Source organism: Talpa occidentalis, unplaced genomic scaffold, assembly GCF_014898055.3.
Source record: "Talpa occidentalis isolate TD23 unplaced genomic scaffold, MPIMG_talOcc4v2.1 talOcc4.7, whole genome shotgun sequence".
Lineage (NCBI taxonomy): Eukaryota > Metazoa > Chordata > Mammalia > Eulipotyphla > Talpidae > Talpa > Talpa occidentalis.
Genome location: NW_023605083.1, coordinates 43,167,848 through 43,184,623, shown reverse-complemented (window position 1 = coordinate 43,184,623; position 16,776 = coordinate 43,167,848). Strand labels below are relative to the sequence as shown.

Below are 16,776 nucleotides of genomic sequence, written 5' to 3'. Positions count from 1 at the left end.
TACAGCAGAGATGGCATTGAAACACACTGCAAGGGTTTCCACAGGTTCTGAAGACTGAAGTTGGAAGAAACTTTTACAGGTGGGCTATGGCTCATCCTGTCATACGGGTCAGTCAGTGCTTCTGACTTGCTTAAAACTACTGTCCTTGGAGCATTTTAGCTCTAGGAACCCCAAAGTGCAACAACTTCCAAGCATCGAAAAATCATTGGCTTCTCTTAGAACTGTCTTTTCCAACATCGCTGTGAATGTGATGATCCTCAATCCTCAGTCCTCAATCAAGTTTCTACTACAACTTCAGGTAAAACACTGATCATTCAGAAGTTGGTAAGCACTGATTTTGGATGGTGGCGCTGCTCCGTGATGCTCTGTTAAGAAAAAAATCAGATCTAGAGACACAATCCTTAATTATCTGAAAGTTTTCATCAAGTGTTGGGATTGTTACATCTATTTCCAACTTGCTGCAACTTATTTCAACCAAGTGTTTGCAGAGAAGTTGCTTATGACTGCTGGCTAGAGTTTCCTTTAAAAGTTCTAGTAAAGGAGACGCTGTTCTCATTTTTAATTGCAACGTGGTAAGCTATTTGGCTAGACTGCTGCCCGGGTCTTTTTTCAATGAGCATTTTTAACTCAGGCCAGGCCCTCAAGGACACAAGAATGTCCGGAAAAAAAATTTTACCCGTTGTTTACTGGAAAAGGGTAACTCTGAAGGTAAGAACCCCTGGATCAGTGCTTTCAAAACTGCCTATCTTCTTCTCCCTCTCCTTGTTCCCTATGGGGGAAAGAAAAAGATTAGGCAAGGCATTTTTCTTTTTCTGCTTTTAATTTTGTTCAGCATTAAAGGAGGGGACTTCATAAACATTGATTGTCATTTACAGAAAACATTCAGAAATCATGTGTGCATTATCAGGGAATGCTAACAGTATTCAACTAATAATTTACAGGACGTAAAATAAGGACAAAACCTATTACATTCTAAAGTAATATAAAACTCTTTTTTTTTAATTGTTAGGGAATGCTGTTTTATTCTAGTATATTTATAATAAAAAACTCAATGCTTACTTCCTAAATGACTCAGGCGGCAGTTTTACTCACATACACAGAAATTAGGGCTTATATATTAAACAAGGAGAGAGAGATCAGAAAGTTGTAAATTTTAAAACTATATATGTCACTGGGTTTATTTGTAGTTTGCTTTTGCCTCTATAGGCCAATAGTGATACATGGTAATAATGCAATTAAGCTCCAGAAAAATCAATGGTGACTATATGAGGCATTATTTTTTTACAAAAGTATAATTATTATGCTTTTTTAGAGTGAATACTTTTATCTTACATACATTTGCCAATGCAACCTTTGTGCATCGCTAACAGTGGTGTGCATGCTTACAAGAGACGCCAGCTGCACCCTCACACCCTGCTCCCCAAGGAGCAATCCTGGTACAGGCAAGCCCCAGACACCTGTGGTTTCAACTGCTGGGGGACTTAGTGTTGCTCTTCTTTACTTTACACAGTAGGCTGGAGCAAAGGTAAAAACATTAAATCTCTGAATGCTGGAAGAATATGAAAATCGTTTCTCTCAATCCTAAAAGCAAGGAAGCATTTGTCAGGGATTTCAAAAATATTGGAAAGTCTCATTTAAATCTAAATATCTTTTTTTATTACAAATTGATCATCATAAAATACTAGCCTTTTAAAGTCATATTTGGGATGCAGGAAAATCATCAGGTTCATCGGACTTGCTCCTTCCTGCCTGTGTTGTTAACATCTCAAGACACCTTCAATTTTCCTCCCTCTTGGTCTCCCCACAACCATCCCGCAGGTTCTTTACAACATTTATTTGGTGAAGGTCAGTTATGGCTTCAGCAAATGAGTGGTCTGACCTCAGGTTATTAATAAGAAATAAATGTGTACAAAAATATCTTGTTCATCAGAAAGCAGAGTTTGTTTTCCTTAAGCTATTCCATGCAGAAAGGATTTGGACATTTACTACAAGAAAGATGACTTACTCAGGCAACATTTTTTTTTTTAACTTTCCTTTCTCATATTGTCTAGTTTAGATAGAGTTTGCAGGTCTTAGACCAATATTCCATACAAATTCTTTGGAGCAGATTGAATTGACAGTCCTGTCCCTTCTCAGCTGTATTACAAAAGGAAGCATACACTTAACACCAATGACCCGTCAAGATGCTTAAACTGTTACAACCAGTTTCTGAGAAGTACATAACACGCAGATAGGAAGCAAGTACATATTTGCTCTTTGTTGATTTATCCCCCTCTAAAAAATTGTTACAAAGTCTTATCCTTAAACAGAGACATAGAAAAATCAGTGTATTCACTGTCTCCAGTTATTTACAGCAAAAATTACAGAGACAGCATACATTGTATTAGACCTTCCACAAGCATATATTAAAAGTAATTACATTTGAAAAAATATTTTTATTTTTCCTCTACATTTCTACAATACATACTCAGTTTTCTGTGGGTGTGGTTTTTCATTCTTGTGTGTGTTAATCAGATGAAGCAGACGGTACTGTGCTGGGATGTGGGATCTGTAGGTTTGCACAGGCACCTAATGTGTGTCTCTGTGTAAGGTGCTGCCAAAGGGAGTGAATTCTCTCCCTCAGACTCTGCCCTAAGAGTACAGTCTAATATAAAGGTTGTGCCACCCAGCTGGGGTGCAGCCCCCTGCGCTTTTTTCCAACTGGGTTTATTCAATTTCAGTAACCTTGTGCTTTATTTTTGGCCATGAGAACAACTACTGAGCTGTTTTTTCTGATCCACTGGAGGTCGTACAGGAGACCAAGATTACTATGGCCACTTCAGAGGAATTCACTTCGGAGGAACTTCAGCAGCTTAGGAAAAAAGTGCACAAACTGACAAGCCCCATCTGCTGCATAGGAATCTATGGTCCTGCACTTCAGAGCAATGGAGGACTACATCATCGTGACTGCAGTATAAATTCTTTAGACACAACTAATGGGAAACAAAACTTGGCTCAGCTATGGAAGCCAGACATTGAAAGAAACCTGTTGAAACTCAAAAGTATAAAGATCGAGCATTTGATTTTCAGAAAAAAAAGTGTCGAGAAATCTAGCCACCTGGCTTATGAAGCACGGAGATCTGGGAAGACAATTGAAATGTCTTTTGTTAAGTCATCACTAAATCGAATTGTTTTCATATTTAGACTTTTGCTTTTTTTTTTTAACTGACATCTCATGATAGCCTATGATATAGACAAATAATGGAAACAGGACAAAAGCTCCACCTCCACCCTGACCCTCCACCCTAAAATCATTCATTTCTAGGTGGCCAGATTTGCTTCCTCTGAACAGGCCTTCAGATTTTCCTTTACACCAGAATTGCAAACTGCAGGCCCCCATCTACCCAGAGATGTAATTTTTTTAGTCTGCACTAAACTCTCAATCAATTCACATAATTTATAACTGGAGAGATTTTATACAATTCAGAAGCTTTAGCAACATTTCTACTTTAGCTAACTGGTCGACATCCCTTTTCAGATGGAACTTTTTTGGCCAGCTCACCGCTGGACAGCTTCACTCATACGCACTGACTCCAGTCCTTTTAGGCTTTTAGATGGGTAACCCTTGCTACAAATAAACATGTACCACTGGTCCTGAGACTACCTTCCCCTTGGCTACCCCCCTCCACAGCACCCCGGTGGTTGTCAACTCTTGTTAAAAACCCATATGGTTTCCCACATCAGGCTGCTTCTTGTACAAAGAATTGGAAACAGAACATCAACTATCACTTCGTCTAAAGCAGATGGTGGGGCTTTTCCATCTTTATACAAGAGACTTTGTGCAAAGTTTCACTACAAAAGTACACTCTAAAATTATTGCTGTTCTATTGGATGGTGGTTCTGTCAGAGCACAGACATCCTTGACTGAATTTTCTGCCAATTGTAGTAACTTCATGGGAAACCAAAGTTTATAGGGAAAAAAAAGTGAGAAAAATAATTTCTTCTGTTTTCCAATAAAGTAAAATAATAAAAACAAAGAACATGGAACAAAATTGACATTTGGATCTGACTGTTTTTTTTAAAAAGCTGGTGAAGTTTTAGCTTGTCCTTGGGACACAAGAATTTTTACTTTCAAGCCTGGTTCACATGGGATTATAGAGCATGGGTATTAGTGAGTTGACTATCCATGTCCCTAGTTTTTACAAACAATTTAGCTTGACTGCTATGAAGTTGTGTGTTTGAACAAGCAGCTGCAACAGGAAATAAACTGAGGACTCTCTGGAACTTCTTGTTAATATCCAGAATTCACTATGATTGATATTAAGCTCAAGAAACCGAATTCCCCAAGAAACAGTCTCTTTTTGCCCTCTCAGTGGTTCTTTAGTTCAGAGCCCTGAAGACAGTGTTAAAACAAGGGAAATCCCGAAAGGAGATGTTTGTAGAGTACATCTCCACCATCCACTTTCAGTTTTGGGGGATTAAAGGAAAAAAACAGAGAAAAGGATACAAAGACCACCCTGATTATGAGCAGTAGGCTGTTAAACCAGATTTGCAACCCCTTCTTCTCCCATATTTCCACCTAATTTTGTCTTTCCTTTTATAGATACACTGGATACACTGGAATTTGAATTCATACAGCTTAATCTCTCTTGCAAGCTTCATCTAATGCCACTTAGATTTCTGTATTTTCCTTCCTCAGAGCTTGTAAGGAAGGTTGGGTTTGCTGGGCGATACATACTCCTATAAATGAAGTGGCTGGATCATTTGATTCTTAGCAGATTTTAGAAAATGAGACTAAGTTGTCCTTAATCCTGTGCAGTTTAGCAAGTCCAAATAGTAAAAATAAATTCAGTTTACAGCATGAAGGTACTGCTTGCTGGTCTGAAAGCCTTGTCAGAGAGGTTGCCTCGTTGGCATATCTAATTTATGCCATTTACATTTTGTTGTCATTTTCCTGTTTTCTCCTCTTGCTTCTTGATGTACCTTTTTTTTTTTTTTTTTTAAATGAAACATCCCTGAGTGGATACAGTGCAACATCTGCATCAAGCAGTGATTGTCATTTACAAAGCATGAAGTGAAAAGTACAGGTCATGGGTTCTTTCTGCCAGTGCACACTTACCATAGGTGCGTTGTGAACATTTGCTAGATTTCATGGGGAACATTTGCTAGATTTCATGGGGAAGGGACAAAGATTGCAGGTGATTATGAAAGCTGTCCTTACCAAAGTTTCAGAATACCTCAAGCTGCTCAAAGCATGGCTTTTAAAGATGTTTTGTTGCCTTTGAAAATAAGATTATGTTCTTTCTAAGGGACAGATGTGGCATCTGTGGCCAAAAGTGGAAATCTTTTCTCTCCTGAGAAGGAGGTACAGGTTTCTATTTTGCTGTGGTTCAGTTGCTAGCTGTTTCCTGTCCCTTAGCTTCAAAAGATTCATGCTATTCCAATGAAATGCTTGCACTAGTGGAAACGACACAAATTCAAATTCAGTACCTGCTGAGGCAAATGTGGGGAACAATCTTTTTCCTACATTGCCCATGGGACAAGGGAGGAAAAAATTCTAAGCCACTTCATCAATTGAGCCAATTTAAATCCTCTAAGGTAAATTGGAGGAAACAAATGATTCCCTTTGCAACTGAGCAGGAATTACAGGCTGACAATGGAAAACACTAAGCCAACAGAACAATGGAAACAAAGTTTGACATAAGTTCAAAGCTCAAAGGGAAACACCAAGTAGACACATTAAGCATCGCCTATCACAAGCCAATCATAAAACATACATTGCATTTGGAAACGGCTTGGTTTAATTGAGTGCCTTCCATTACCCTGTTTTCCTAGCAATCAGTAAAGTAATCTTTCCATTAGAAGGAAATATGACTCTTGGAATTAATTCTTTATACAAAGAGCTAGCAGGAGTGACATTTACACCAAAAAGAATTGAGTCCCTGTAGCAGCATAATAAGCAGTCTACAGCTGTCTTCTTAGACACTGAAGGTAATTTGGTTCAATGTTGTTAAATTAATTGAATATAACAGTAGTTGAGAAAGAGATTCATTATTTTAAAGCCTTTTTGTTTTTCCCCATTGATTTGGAACTCATCAATCATGAGGTGGGAAAAGACTGTTTTCTACAAGAAAAGACTATCACTATTGTTTGATATTAGTGAGAAGTTTTGTGGCATCGTGTTGACAGCTCTCAATGATGCGCGGTCACGAGACCAGTAGAGATTAAAAAAGTCTAAGTTTCCACTGATGGAAACTTTACAAAACAGGTGTACGTGTGTGTGCACAGGCTTGGGTGTTGTGTGAAAAGGAGAAAAGGACAGGTCTTCATGAGCTGGTGGCAGGGCCACACTTAGAAGAGGTCATCATTTTTATTGTCCTTAAAAAAAAAAAAAACCTCACTTTGGATCAGATCAGACTAAAGACACAAGGCCTCCAGAGGACAGACAGAACAAACTCCTTGGAATGAATGCTCTTCTGATGATGCACTCGATTGCAGAACAGGTGGAGAGGGAGAACTAGTGCTAGGAAGTCTGAATGTTTTAATCCTGATCTTTCCTCTTACATTCTGTACTTTGAAAAGTTGCTAAAATATAATTCCAGGCTAGATGGATGATACAATTATAAACTGCATAGGAAATAGTTTTGGCTTTGGGGTATATTAGTTTTATAGAATAACATCTTTTTTCCTAGTCTGCCAAGTTTTTGCTATATTTTTATAAGACAACATTTTGGAGTTGAAAAGCATAGAGGCCCAGACTAGAAGGACAAATAAAGTCCTGCATCCTCCTTTATTGCTTCTTTTTCTAACAAACTTATTAAAGAGAAGGAATATAAAGAAATGTTTTTTTATTTTCTGTATTTTCCTTCTACCTCTACTTTGCCAAAAAAAAAAAAAAAGAATCGAGAGAAAATGTTTATATGAAATGGCATTTGGACCCTGGGTTCAGATTTGCTCTTTGACTCTAATTCTATTAGAAAAATATGCTGGTGGTCACAGTTTACAGACTGTATTTCTCTGTTGATGACAGAATAAGCACCAAAATTAAGTTTTTTCCACAAATTAAAATCTGAAGAAAAAAGTATCTTATGTATCCTGGTGAAAAATAGGAAAAGTCTGTTGTTGGGTCAAAAAAGTCCTGGAATCCACAATATTATCTGTGGTCTGACTCTTCAAACAGGAAAATGGCTCCCAATACTTATTTTTACCCCAATACGTACCATCTTGACAAGGCTTTAATGTCATTGATAGAAATAGAGTTTTTATACAGAGGCCATGCATTATATTTATTCTTTTGTAGAATTACTTCTGAATTGGTACCATCCTGCCATTGACTATAGATGAAAACTCTGGCTGGGAAAACAAAATCCTGATTGTCTAACACAACTGTAACATATAACACAGAAGGTAAATAATATAAGAGCATGACTGAACCTCCATTGCTAGTAGGTATGGTATTTTAAGCCACAGAGCACGTGCATGTATAAGTAATAGTCATATATAATATTCTCAGATATTATATACTTATTACATACATGGCCAGTGCTTTCCAAGACAGCTATACATTTACACATGCATCAACTATCTAAAAACATAGAAATAGGTAAGCCTATTAAGTGGAATTTTCTTAAATTATATTTGAACAATCAACAGGAAAAGTAATCATGTAAAGTACCGCTCTGTTCTTGTATATATCTACAATAAAATTCTATAAACAATTGTCTCCCAAAACATACCCAAATAAAATAAAAAAAAGATAACACCCAGTGTCCTATATTGGTATATTTATGGTCATTTCAAAAACAAACAAACAATTAAAAGAGCCCCACTCAGGTGCATATTTACATTCTTTAAACTGTAGCGGTGAAAAATAATTCTATTAAGTGCAGGACATTCCTAATGTTGCAGTAGTGACATTTTTCTTAAGTCTTCATGAACACATTGCTTTTGTCACAATGGTGATGCATCCATGATTAAGAGACAGTTCTCTTGTCGCCTTCACTTGCAGACGGTGGAACAGTCAGGATTAAAGAGCTCCTTGTATAATGGAGGAAAGAGTGTATTCACTATGTCTGGATGTGATTGCTTAAATACCTGCAGCTTCTCCCCGTGCAAGTTGCAAACTGCCGTGATGGTTGGTATCTTGGCTATTAACTGCAGAATGGAGAGACAGGGAAGGAGACAAAGGGGAATCTCATTAGTGCGCTGTCCTCTGAAGCAATGTTCTTCCTGGCCACAGATGAAGAGAAATGGCTTTGGAATAAGATGTTCAGAAAGAAAGAAGGCTCACTGTCAGTTTCTCCTTAAGAGAGAAGAATAGCCGTTCAGAGCAAAACAAAATAAAACACCTCCCCGCCCTCCATCCTCTAAAGGGAAAAAAGAGGAAGAAAGAGAGCAGGTCCAAGAGGCCAGGTTCATTGTTTTTAAATGAAATACCAACAGGAGGAGGTTTGGCTCAGTCTTTAGGAGTAGGGTGCTCTGAGGCTGGCTGGCTGAGTGTGAATCCTGGTTCCACAAGAGCTCAGAGGCTGTGCCATACTGTATGTCTCAGTTTTCTCATTTGTAAAATGGGCTTACTAATAGTACCTATTCATAGGATTGTTACATGGAGAAGAGATAATTCTTTTAAAAGTGTTAATGAGCAGAGGAAAGAGTGTATTCACTATGTCTGGATGCGATTACTTAAATAGCTGCAGCTTCTCCCGGTGCAACTTGCAAGTACTCTTAATGAGCACTGTAGGAGTGAACACAATTGTGAGCTAATGTTATTATTATCCATTATTTCCCACAGATTTTTTGATGTGACTATTAGACGTTTAGTTTTGGCAGGTGACAGTAATAGGAAGGCACAACCTACTGTATGAGATGTAATCTGTAATTATCTGCATTGCTTTGCTGTGAGCGCCTTGGCCCACTGTAAATCATACAATGAAACAATGAATCAAGAGAGAGTTGGGAGGTCACTGGCCCTCAGCTTCCTTAAGGAGGGCTTTTGAACACTCTTGGGAAAATATCTACTTGTGATTGTCGATTTTGATATGTTTTATAATAACTTAAAATATCCACAAATAACTAATGCTATATAGGTGTTCAGAAATGAACAACTGTGGTTTTTAACATGATTTAGAAACACTTAGAATATGTCATCTAACTATCAAAATTAGCTTAAAAACAAAAGTCATTGTGATCAAATTACTACGGAAATAAATTATATTCTCATACAGAGAACACTTACGAAAATAGGCTTGATGGTTCATATAGCTAAGCAAAGATATACTTAAAGTGGTAATATTAAATAAAACCTGACTAATCACCAATGAAGTTCATTCACTTTACTTCCTATTCTATTAAAGAGTAAGAATTCATTTCAGCCTTTGAAGTAAGAGGAAATAGATAATTAGTTACTTTGTGGCTTTTCAAAATCAGAAATTTCCACTCTTTCATTAACTTCCCTTTTAGCAACTAATGACTATATAACCACACTACGAGAGATTTAAAAATAGCATCAGAATTAGAGCTGTTGACATATTCATTAAAGGGATGGAGAACACATAAAGAAGTCTGAGGTTCAGACTTTTCAACCTACCCATTTTCATTGCCATTAAATGATAGTACTAGAAATGAAAAATGTGGAATTTTTATTCATAGAATCCGTGTGAAATTTTAGACCGAGAATCAAGACTTTCTAGCCAACACTATAAGTTATCAATACTTAAACTTGTAGCAGGCACTCTGTGAAGACATCAAATGCACAAAAACAACGTGGCTCTTGCTTATCTATGTGGGAAGACAGATGTAAATAGTTACCACACAGTGCAAAGCAGACGGGAAAACTGTGGTGGGTACTAAGAAAGAACAGTGCAAGAAATATTAGGGCATTGTAGAGTACATGAAGTTTTCAGGCGTTTTTCACCTTCTCATTCCAGTGTGGATGCCTGGGCTGCTGGGCGTGGGCACAGGGCACGTGTGCCGTGCCTATGCTTATGGACACCTGGGCCCAGAGACCACAGGGCATGCGCATGTGTGAATGCTCACACCTGTGTAGAGGGGGTGATGGCTAAAAGAGCAGCGTCACTCTGAGGAGAGACCACGAGAGAGAACGCCAGAGAAAGGTCAGAGAAAGAGTACAATGATTCCTGGGGGCTGGGAGGTTTGGTTTCCTGCCTGCCTCCCAGCCCCCCTGCCTGGCTCAGGTCTGCTTCTTGGTGCCAGCCTCCCTGCCTGGTGTGACTGTGTAAATGGTTCCCTGAGAGAGCGTGAAAAAGCCCGTAAAATCCACCGAGGGCTCCAGGACACTCCTTTCCGTCTGCGGCAGTGAACCTGCCCTGTGCTTGCTTGCACTAGAAATATTCTGGCTGCTTCTGACAGGTCTTCCCTGAGAAAGAACCATTTCAGTGGAGCTCTGAAGGATGAGTGAGAGCTAATGAGGAACTGGGCGGGTCTCTGTGATTACCCCAGCATTAATGCATTGGGTATGGTTCTTGGTATATCAGAAATTCACTGTGGCAGGAGCAGTTAGTGTGTTCAAGGATAAAGCTGGAGGGGTGGGCATTGCCCGATTATGCAAAGTCTCACAGTCTACAGTAATGGCTTTGGAAGGGTTTTGAAGCAAGAAAAAAGAAAGATGAGTATTCCATTCTGAAAGACTGACTTTGAGTCCAGCTTGGAAAACTCTTCTCTGCTTTCATATGTGAAGAGTATACAAGTGTCCACTTAACTAGAGTCCTTTGGGAAATTATATAAGCTCCTTAGCCAACTGGTTGACATAGGAGACTCCAAAAATTTCACAACACTCCTTGTCCATTATAATTCTCCCTGAAATAGCTATTGAATGCAGAGAGACTTTGAAATGTTTCTACAATCATGTGCAATTGAGTTGATGATGTGCAGAACTCCTGAAACTGTAGCATGAGCTCTCTAATAACTGTTAACCTTTACTGCACACAAGAACCACTGGGCTGTTGGGGTTTACTCCTTGGGACTCTGTTTCAGTAAATTCAGGTGAGTTCAGACTTCATGTTTTGACTTTGAGAAACAGACTTTGAATTTAGATTCAAATCTAAATTTGCAATTGGTTTTCAAAACTGAAAAATAAATTCTTTATTGTTTTTGAAGGAGTTCTGGGAGTTGAATATAAAGTTAGCTCCTTTTCAGGAGGCTGACAAGGAAGTTGTCATGGCCAGAGAGGGAAAGTTTTTCATTTGCTACTTTTATTAGTTGGGTGAGGAACAAGTAATGAAATTCCTGTGTGCCATATAACACAAATAACATACAGGGAGGATTAGCCTCACCTTAAAAAAAATATGGACTTGGAAGTCTGACTGCCTGGGTTTGCATCTTCAACCTTGTACTTATGATTGTATGATCTTAGGCAAGTCACTTAACCTCTCAACTTCCTTACCTGACAGATGGCAATTTTAACCATCCCTGCCTCCGAGGGCTAATATGAGGGTTAAGTGGTTTACTACAAACTGTCTATAGCAGTACCTGGCACAGAGTAGCCATATATGAATTAGCTGGTATGCTTCCATTCCACATAATTCTTCCTTCAAAGGGAAAAATATTCAAGTCCACCCTTGTTCATCCAAATTACATGGAAGGCAAGAACCCAGCTTAGTCCTTAACCAATCATCAAAAATTAAGTCTGTATAGCATGTGTTAATACATGGCAAAACCAGTCATTTATTGATACAGAAATGAAAAAGCAACATCATATTGATTTTCATTTTCTGGTAGCAATTAAAGTCAGTTGCTCATTCAATAAAGTAGAATCCTAGGTACTACAATTCTTAAAGTATTCTCTGTTCCTTTAGAGAAAGGGTGGCATGGGAAACAGAATGTATGAAAGCATGACCAAAACCTTCTACAGTTGTTTATCTGCACTGGACATATTTAATAATGTGTTTGGTTTTGCGAAGTGAATGTTGACTCATGTCTTTCCTGCCCAAAAATGGGGTTTACAAAACATTTGGTTCAGGACCTAGTTTTTCCCTCTTGTAGGTTTTGGATCCTATTCCTGTTGCTCATCTGTAAAATGGGTTGAATGATGAGAAATGCTATTTGTTTAAAAGCATTGGGAGACGTTGAGCTAAGAGCACTAAGAAAGGTAAAATGCTTCCCGACCCTCTGTGCTCTTGGAAGAGGCTGATTTAAAGCCATCTATCTGCTGTAGAAATAGAAGTGCTGACTGGGGCATCCATCACTCTGGAGGCACAATGGACCAGTAGGCTCTGTGGAGGCGGCAGTAGCACTTGTCAGAGCCCAGGAGGGCCTGGTTGAGGAAGCAGCAGGCAGTCACTTATTGCTCATTAATATTATGCACTGCTGCTGGGGGACCCCCATTTCAAAGGGAGCTTAGAGCAGCCTCAGCAGCAGTTAATGGTTCTACAACTTTTCAAACAGCTGGGGAGGTGATCCAGAAGCACTTGGAGATGGAGGGGGTAGCTGATTTCAAATCATCATGACATTTCTTCATGTTTAAATAATCCCCATAACAGACATAGACAGAGGGTCTGTAAAAAGGCATTTTCACAGTCATCTCTTTCTTATGACTAGCATTTCCTAAAAGAAGGAAGCTTTAACTTATACCTACAGGGGTCTATAAGAATAAAAATCAACTGCTTGAGGAGAGATGATAATACTATTTTTGCTTTTCTGAGGATGATTTTATGAGGAATCACAATTTTGTAACATACACTTCCTGTTGGGAAAAAGGATCATTCAGAGGGTAAAACTAGTAATCTTGTTCATCGGGGCTTCCAGGTGCTCAAGAAGCCCTCCAACCTGAAGGAGGAATTCAACAATGGTTTGATCAAAGTGAAAGAAACTTCAGAAATATCAAGTGAGGCCAAATACATCTATGTCACTTGCCCATTCACTTTTTCTTGGGGGGGGGGGCTTTGTTTAACTAAATCTAGACATTTGGATTAGAATTATAATATCAAAACTGAGATATCAGTCCAGGTCATAAGCCCTCCCTGCCCCATTTATATTCTATTCTTGGCATCTGGTTGGATTGAATCTTCTTTTTACTCTAGCTAACTAAAGTGGAGGTGAACACGTGGTTCAGCTGGGGTTGGAGTTGGAAAATGTACAGAGAGCAATTTACTTTCCAAATACAACAGAAACCATGAAGAAGCTAACAATCTAAAACCTAGATATAGTTCACCATGCAGCCCAAGAAAAAAGAGAAAACAGGTATTCAGAGAGGGACAAAAATGAAGTGGATATCCAAAAAGAGCAAATCATCTGAGACAGAGAATTCTGAATGCTTGTTCTAGTACCTTCTTCAATGGGGACTGAAATTTTGACCTTAGGTTCTGTGAGCTACCTCTATTTCATTTTACTATTTTCCTTTTTGCTTAAGTGAATTCTAATATATTGACTTGGAAGCAATGAATTCTAATATATTGACTTGCAACTAGATATGTGAAGAGTAACCTCAAAATCCCCCTTCTTATTTATAGACTATTGGTTGTCCAATGGACAACACCTGAATTCTGGCTTGGAACTATAGTGTGTGTCAGCAAACACAAATTAGCTAAAGTTGATTGAAACAATTTGGTTTCTAATAGGAATTCCTCAGGGAAACCACTGAAGGTCCATGTTATTTGCCATTCTTGCCTTTTTATGGCACATCAAACATACTCATAATAAATGCAAGTGAGGTAAAAAACTATCCCAGGAGAAAGCTGTTTTTTTAGTATGGATTTGGAGTTCAAAAACTTTGGTGGTCTATAGAACTTTTCTAACATTATTTTATCTTATCCCTTTTCTAACATTATTTTAATGTATATACCATGTAAGATAAACTGAGCAGGGCCTCTGGAGTGCCTGGTTTCACCTGGATACTGGTTACATGGACAGATATGTTAATTTTGTGATAGATCATTGAGTTATTTATGATTTATGAACTTTCAACATGTATTTTTTTTTTAAAGTATAGAAATTTGAAAGGTTCTTTCTTAACTGAAGAATGGGGAAGCTCAGACCACAAGGCTGCCCCATCTGGTGGGGCTCCCAAGTGCTGATGTGCTAACTGTGCTGTTCAGGATTACATTGAACCCAAATCCTTAGTCCCACCTCCTAGGAATTCTAATGAAATGCCTAGTGTCTTGCAAAAGGAATAAGCAGGCTTGAAAAATAAACATTTCATTATTAGTCATGGCCCAGTATATTTTGAACTCACAGAGAAAGTAAGGTAAATCAGTATAAATGATCCTTTGTGGCTTTTGTTGATCTCTCAATCAGTGTTTGCTCTATAGATACTATATATGTGCAACACGGTATTTTTTCTATGTCTTTATGGTAATAGCTCTATTAATGTGAGGGTAACCAGGAATGTCTTCTTTGGGTAAAATTTTAATTATCAACATGTAAAATAAGACTGTGCAAGCTTTCCAAACTTTTATGTTTTTATTTAGTGATTTGGTACTTTTAAAATGGGGAGAAAAATTCCCTCTCTGCTGAATATCAGGTTTTGTTACTATTATGCTAGAAAAAACTTAGCAATTAAGGAGTTAGTGAACCTCCTGGCATTTACATTTCCCTATTTGACCTATCACAATTCTCCCTGGGAAGGATGGAAACAAGGAACTTCTTTCTGAACTCAAACATTTAGAAGTTGCTCAGAAAGGAACAGTTTTGGCTCTGGAACAGCTTAATTGGATTAAAATTCTGCCCCTTTCCCCCTTACAAGCTGGTTAACCTTGGCAAGATGTATAATTACTTGAAGTAACAGCCTTCTCCTTTTAAAGTAAGATGAGAGTTACATATCAAGTTTTTAAGAATCTCTGAGTACTGTCCCTGTCACATACTGAATGCTCAACCACTCTCCATTATCACATTCTTTGGATCAGTCATGTGATTCTCATCATGCATTGCTTTTCATTGCAGTCATTGAGGTCTAAGGTTTTTGTCTCCATATCAGGTGAACTTGTGATATATGTTTGCATACCTGGAATGTTTTAGCTACAATAAATATTTGTGAAGAAAAATAATGACTCTTAGAAACACTTCCTACCAGTCCGTTTCCATGTGAGTGTTTCTTTTGCAGTATGAAAGTTGTGGCCTTGATGTTTCAGTAAAATAGTGCATTGCACAGCTAAAGAAACCATAACTAAAATGACAAACACCCTACAGAATGGGAGAAAATATTTGCATACCATACATCTGACACAAGGCCCATATTAAAGACCTATAAAAGACTCACACAACTCGACAGAAAACAACCAGATCAAAAAATGGGCAGAAAAGCTAAATGCGGGCCTCCCCTAGTGGCACAGGTGGTTGAGCGCCACGCTGTGAAGCTTTCCGCAGCCTCTGCAGTGCTGGTTTGATCCCGGCCGGCCGGCGAGGGTCCCACATGGTGTGGTAGACCTTTCCTGTCGCTGCCCCCCCTCAGCAGTGTATTTTGTCAGTCTGCCTGTTCTGTTCCCTGCTCTGTCTCTGGTGAATCCTCTCACCCTCCCGTGAATCTGGCCTGTACCCCGGTTCTTGTATAAACAAATAAATCTTTAAAAAAAAACAATAAAAAGAAAAGATAAATGTCACTTCTCCAAGGAAGATAAAAACCATGAATTTGACCATGAGTGTGTTGCCACAACCTGGCCTTGGCTGGAATGGCCTGTTTTTCTCCTTCATCCTCTGTCCCTCTGGCCAGGGCAACAAGAATGGCCAGGGAATTATAATAAAGGAAACCCACAGGCCAGAGAAGATATTCACCACCAGTTTTGGCAGTTCTAACATTCATTGCTTTATCTCAAGACTTGGTGAAATATGTTTGTTTCTTCACTTACTGTAATGGTAGAACATCCAAAGATACATTAAAGTTATCACCCTGGACTGAGCAGTGAAGGACAAAAGAAGATGCCAGGAGGAACCTCTTTTTTCACTCTTGAAGTCAAAGAATATTATACTGAAGGAAACTTAACGACCATTCAGTCCACCTACTCATTTTCCAGCCAAGAAAAATGAAGCCCAGAGAACAGATGGGCTGCCTCCCCAGTCAGATGGGGCTTAAAAATATATATGAAACACACACACACACACACATATGTATACTTTTTCTGTGAGCTTTAGTGAAAGTGACCAGTGTTTTCTCCTTTCCTAGCTTCTCAAATCCAGGATCCAGTCAAATATGTTATTCAGATCACACTATTCCTTGTACCTTCTTACCTCCATGTCATTGCCCCCATCACTTAGGAAGCCATATTCCACTTCTCAACCCCCAACTTTTGTCTTTTGAAATCATTTTCATCCACAAGTTATTTGCCCATATATGCTATCTTTTGGAGTAAAACTTCCCTAATGAAATGAAATTTTTTCTATCCACTAGAATTACAACAACAGTACTGTCACACTGCCTATTGTGGATCATGTAGTTTGCTTATATTTGACTTCATTTAGTCTTGAAAATAACTATATGGCATGGCTACTATCTTTAGTCACATTTTACAAATGAGGAAACTGACTCATGCAGAGGTTAAGTCACTGATCAAGTGTCACTCAGCTAGCAAGTGGTTCTAATGGTTTTTTATAAATATGCTACATATTATAATCTAAAATAAGAAACTAGATTCTTTACTAAGGTTTCTTTTTTCCCACAAGCAAATAAACAGATTAATATATAGGTATTGAAACCTTCTAGCTAATGGATACTTTAACTTCAGGATATGGGCATGTAGAAAATGTGGTGGAGACTGTTCTTTCAGGATGAAATTCAATGACGGAGTCCTACACCTCTCACCTGAGATCTGTTCGGGGCCAAACTGATTAACAGTAAAAATATTCTTTGTA

The 16,776-nt window shown here is 38.4% G+C and overlaps 1 protein-coding gene across 2 annotated transcripts in view; it reads right to left on the bottom strand.

The window, feature by feature from the left end:
• Positions 1–816: 816 nt before the first annotated feature.
• Positions 817–16,776, bottom strand: part of RORB (RAR related orphan receptor B) — a 221,219-nt gene continuing 205,259 nt past the window's right edge. For both annotated transcript variants that reach the window (XM_054688692.1, XM_054688691.1), the window contains one exon: positions 817–8,133. In XM_054688692.1, the coding sequence (XP_054544667.1) occupies positions 7,978–8,133 (156 nt within the window). In that variant the 3' untranslated portion in view covers positions 817–7,977. The remainder of the gene's footprint in view (positions 8,134–16,776) is intronic.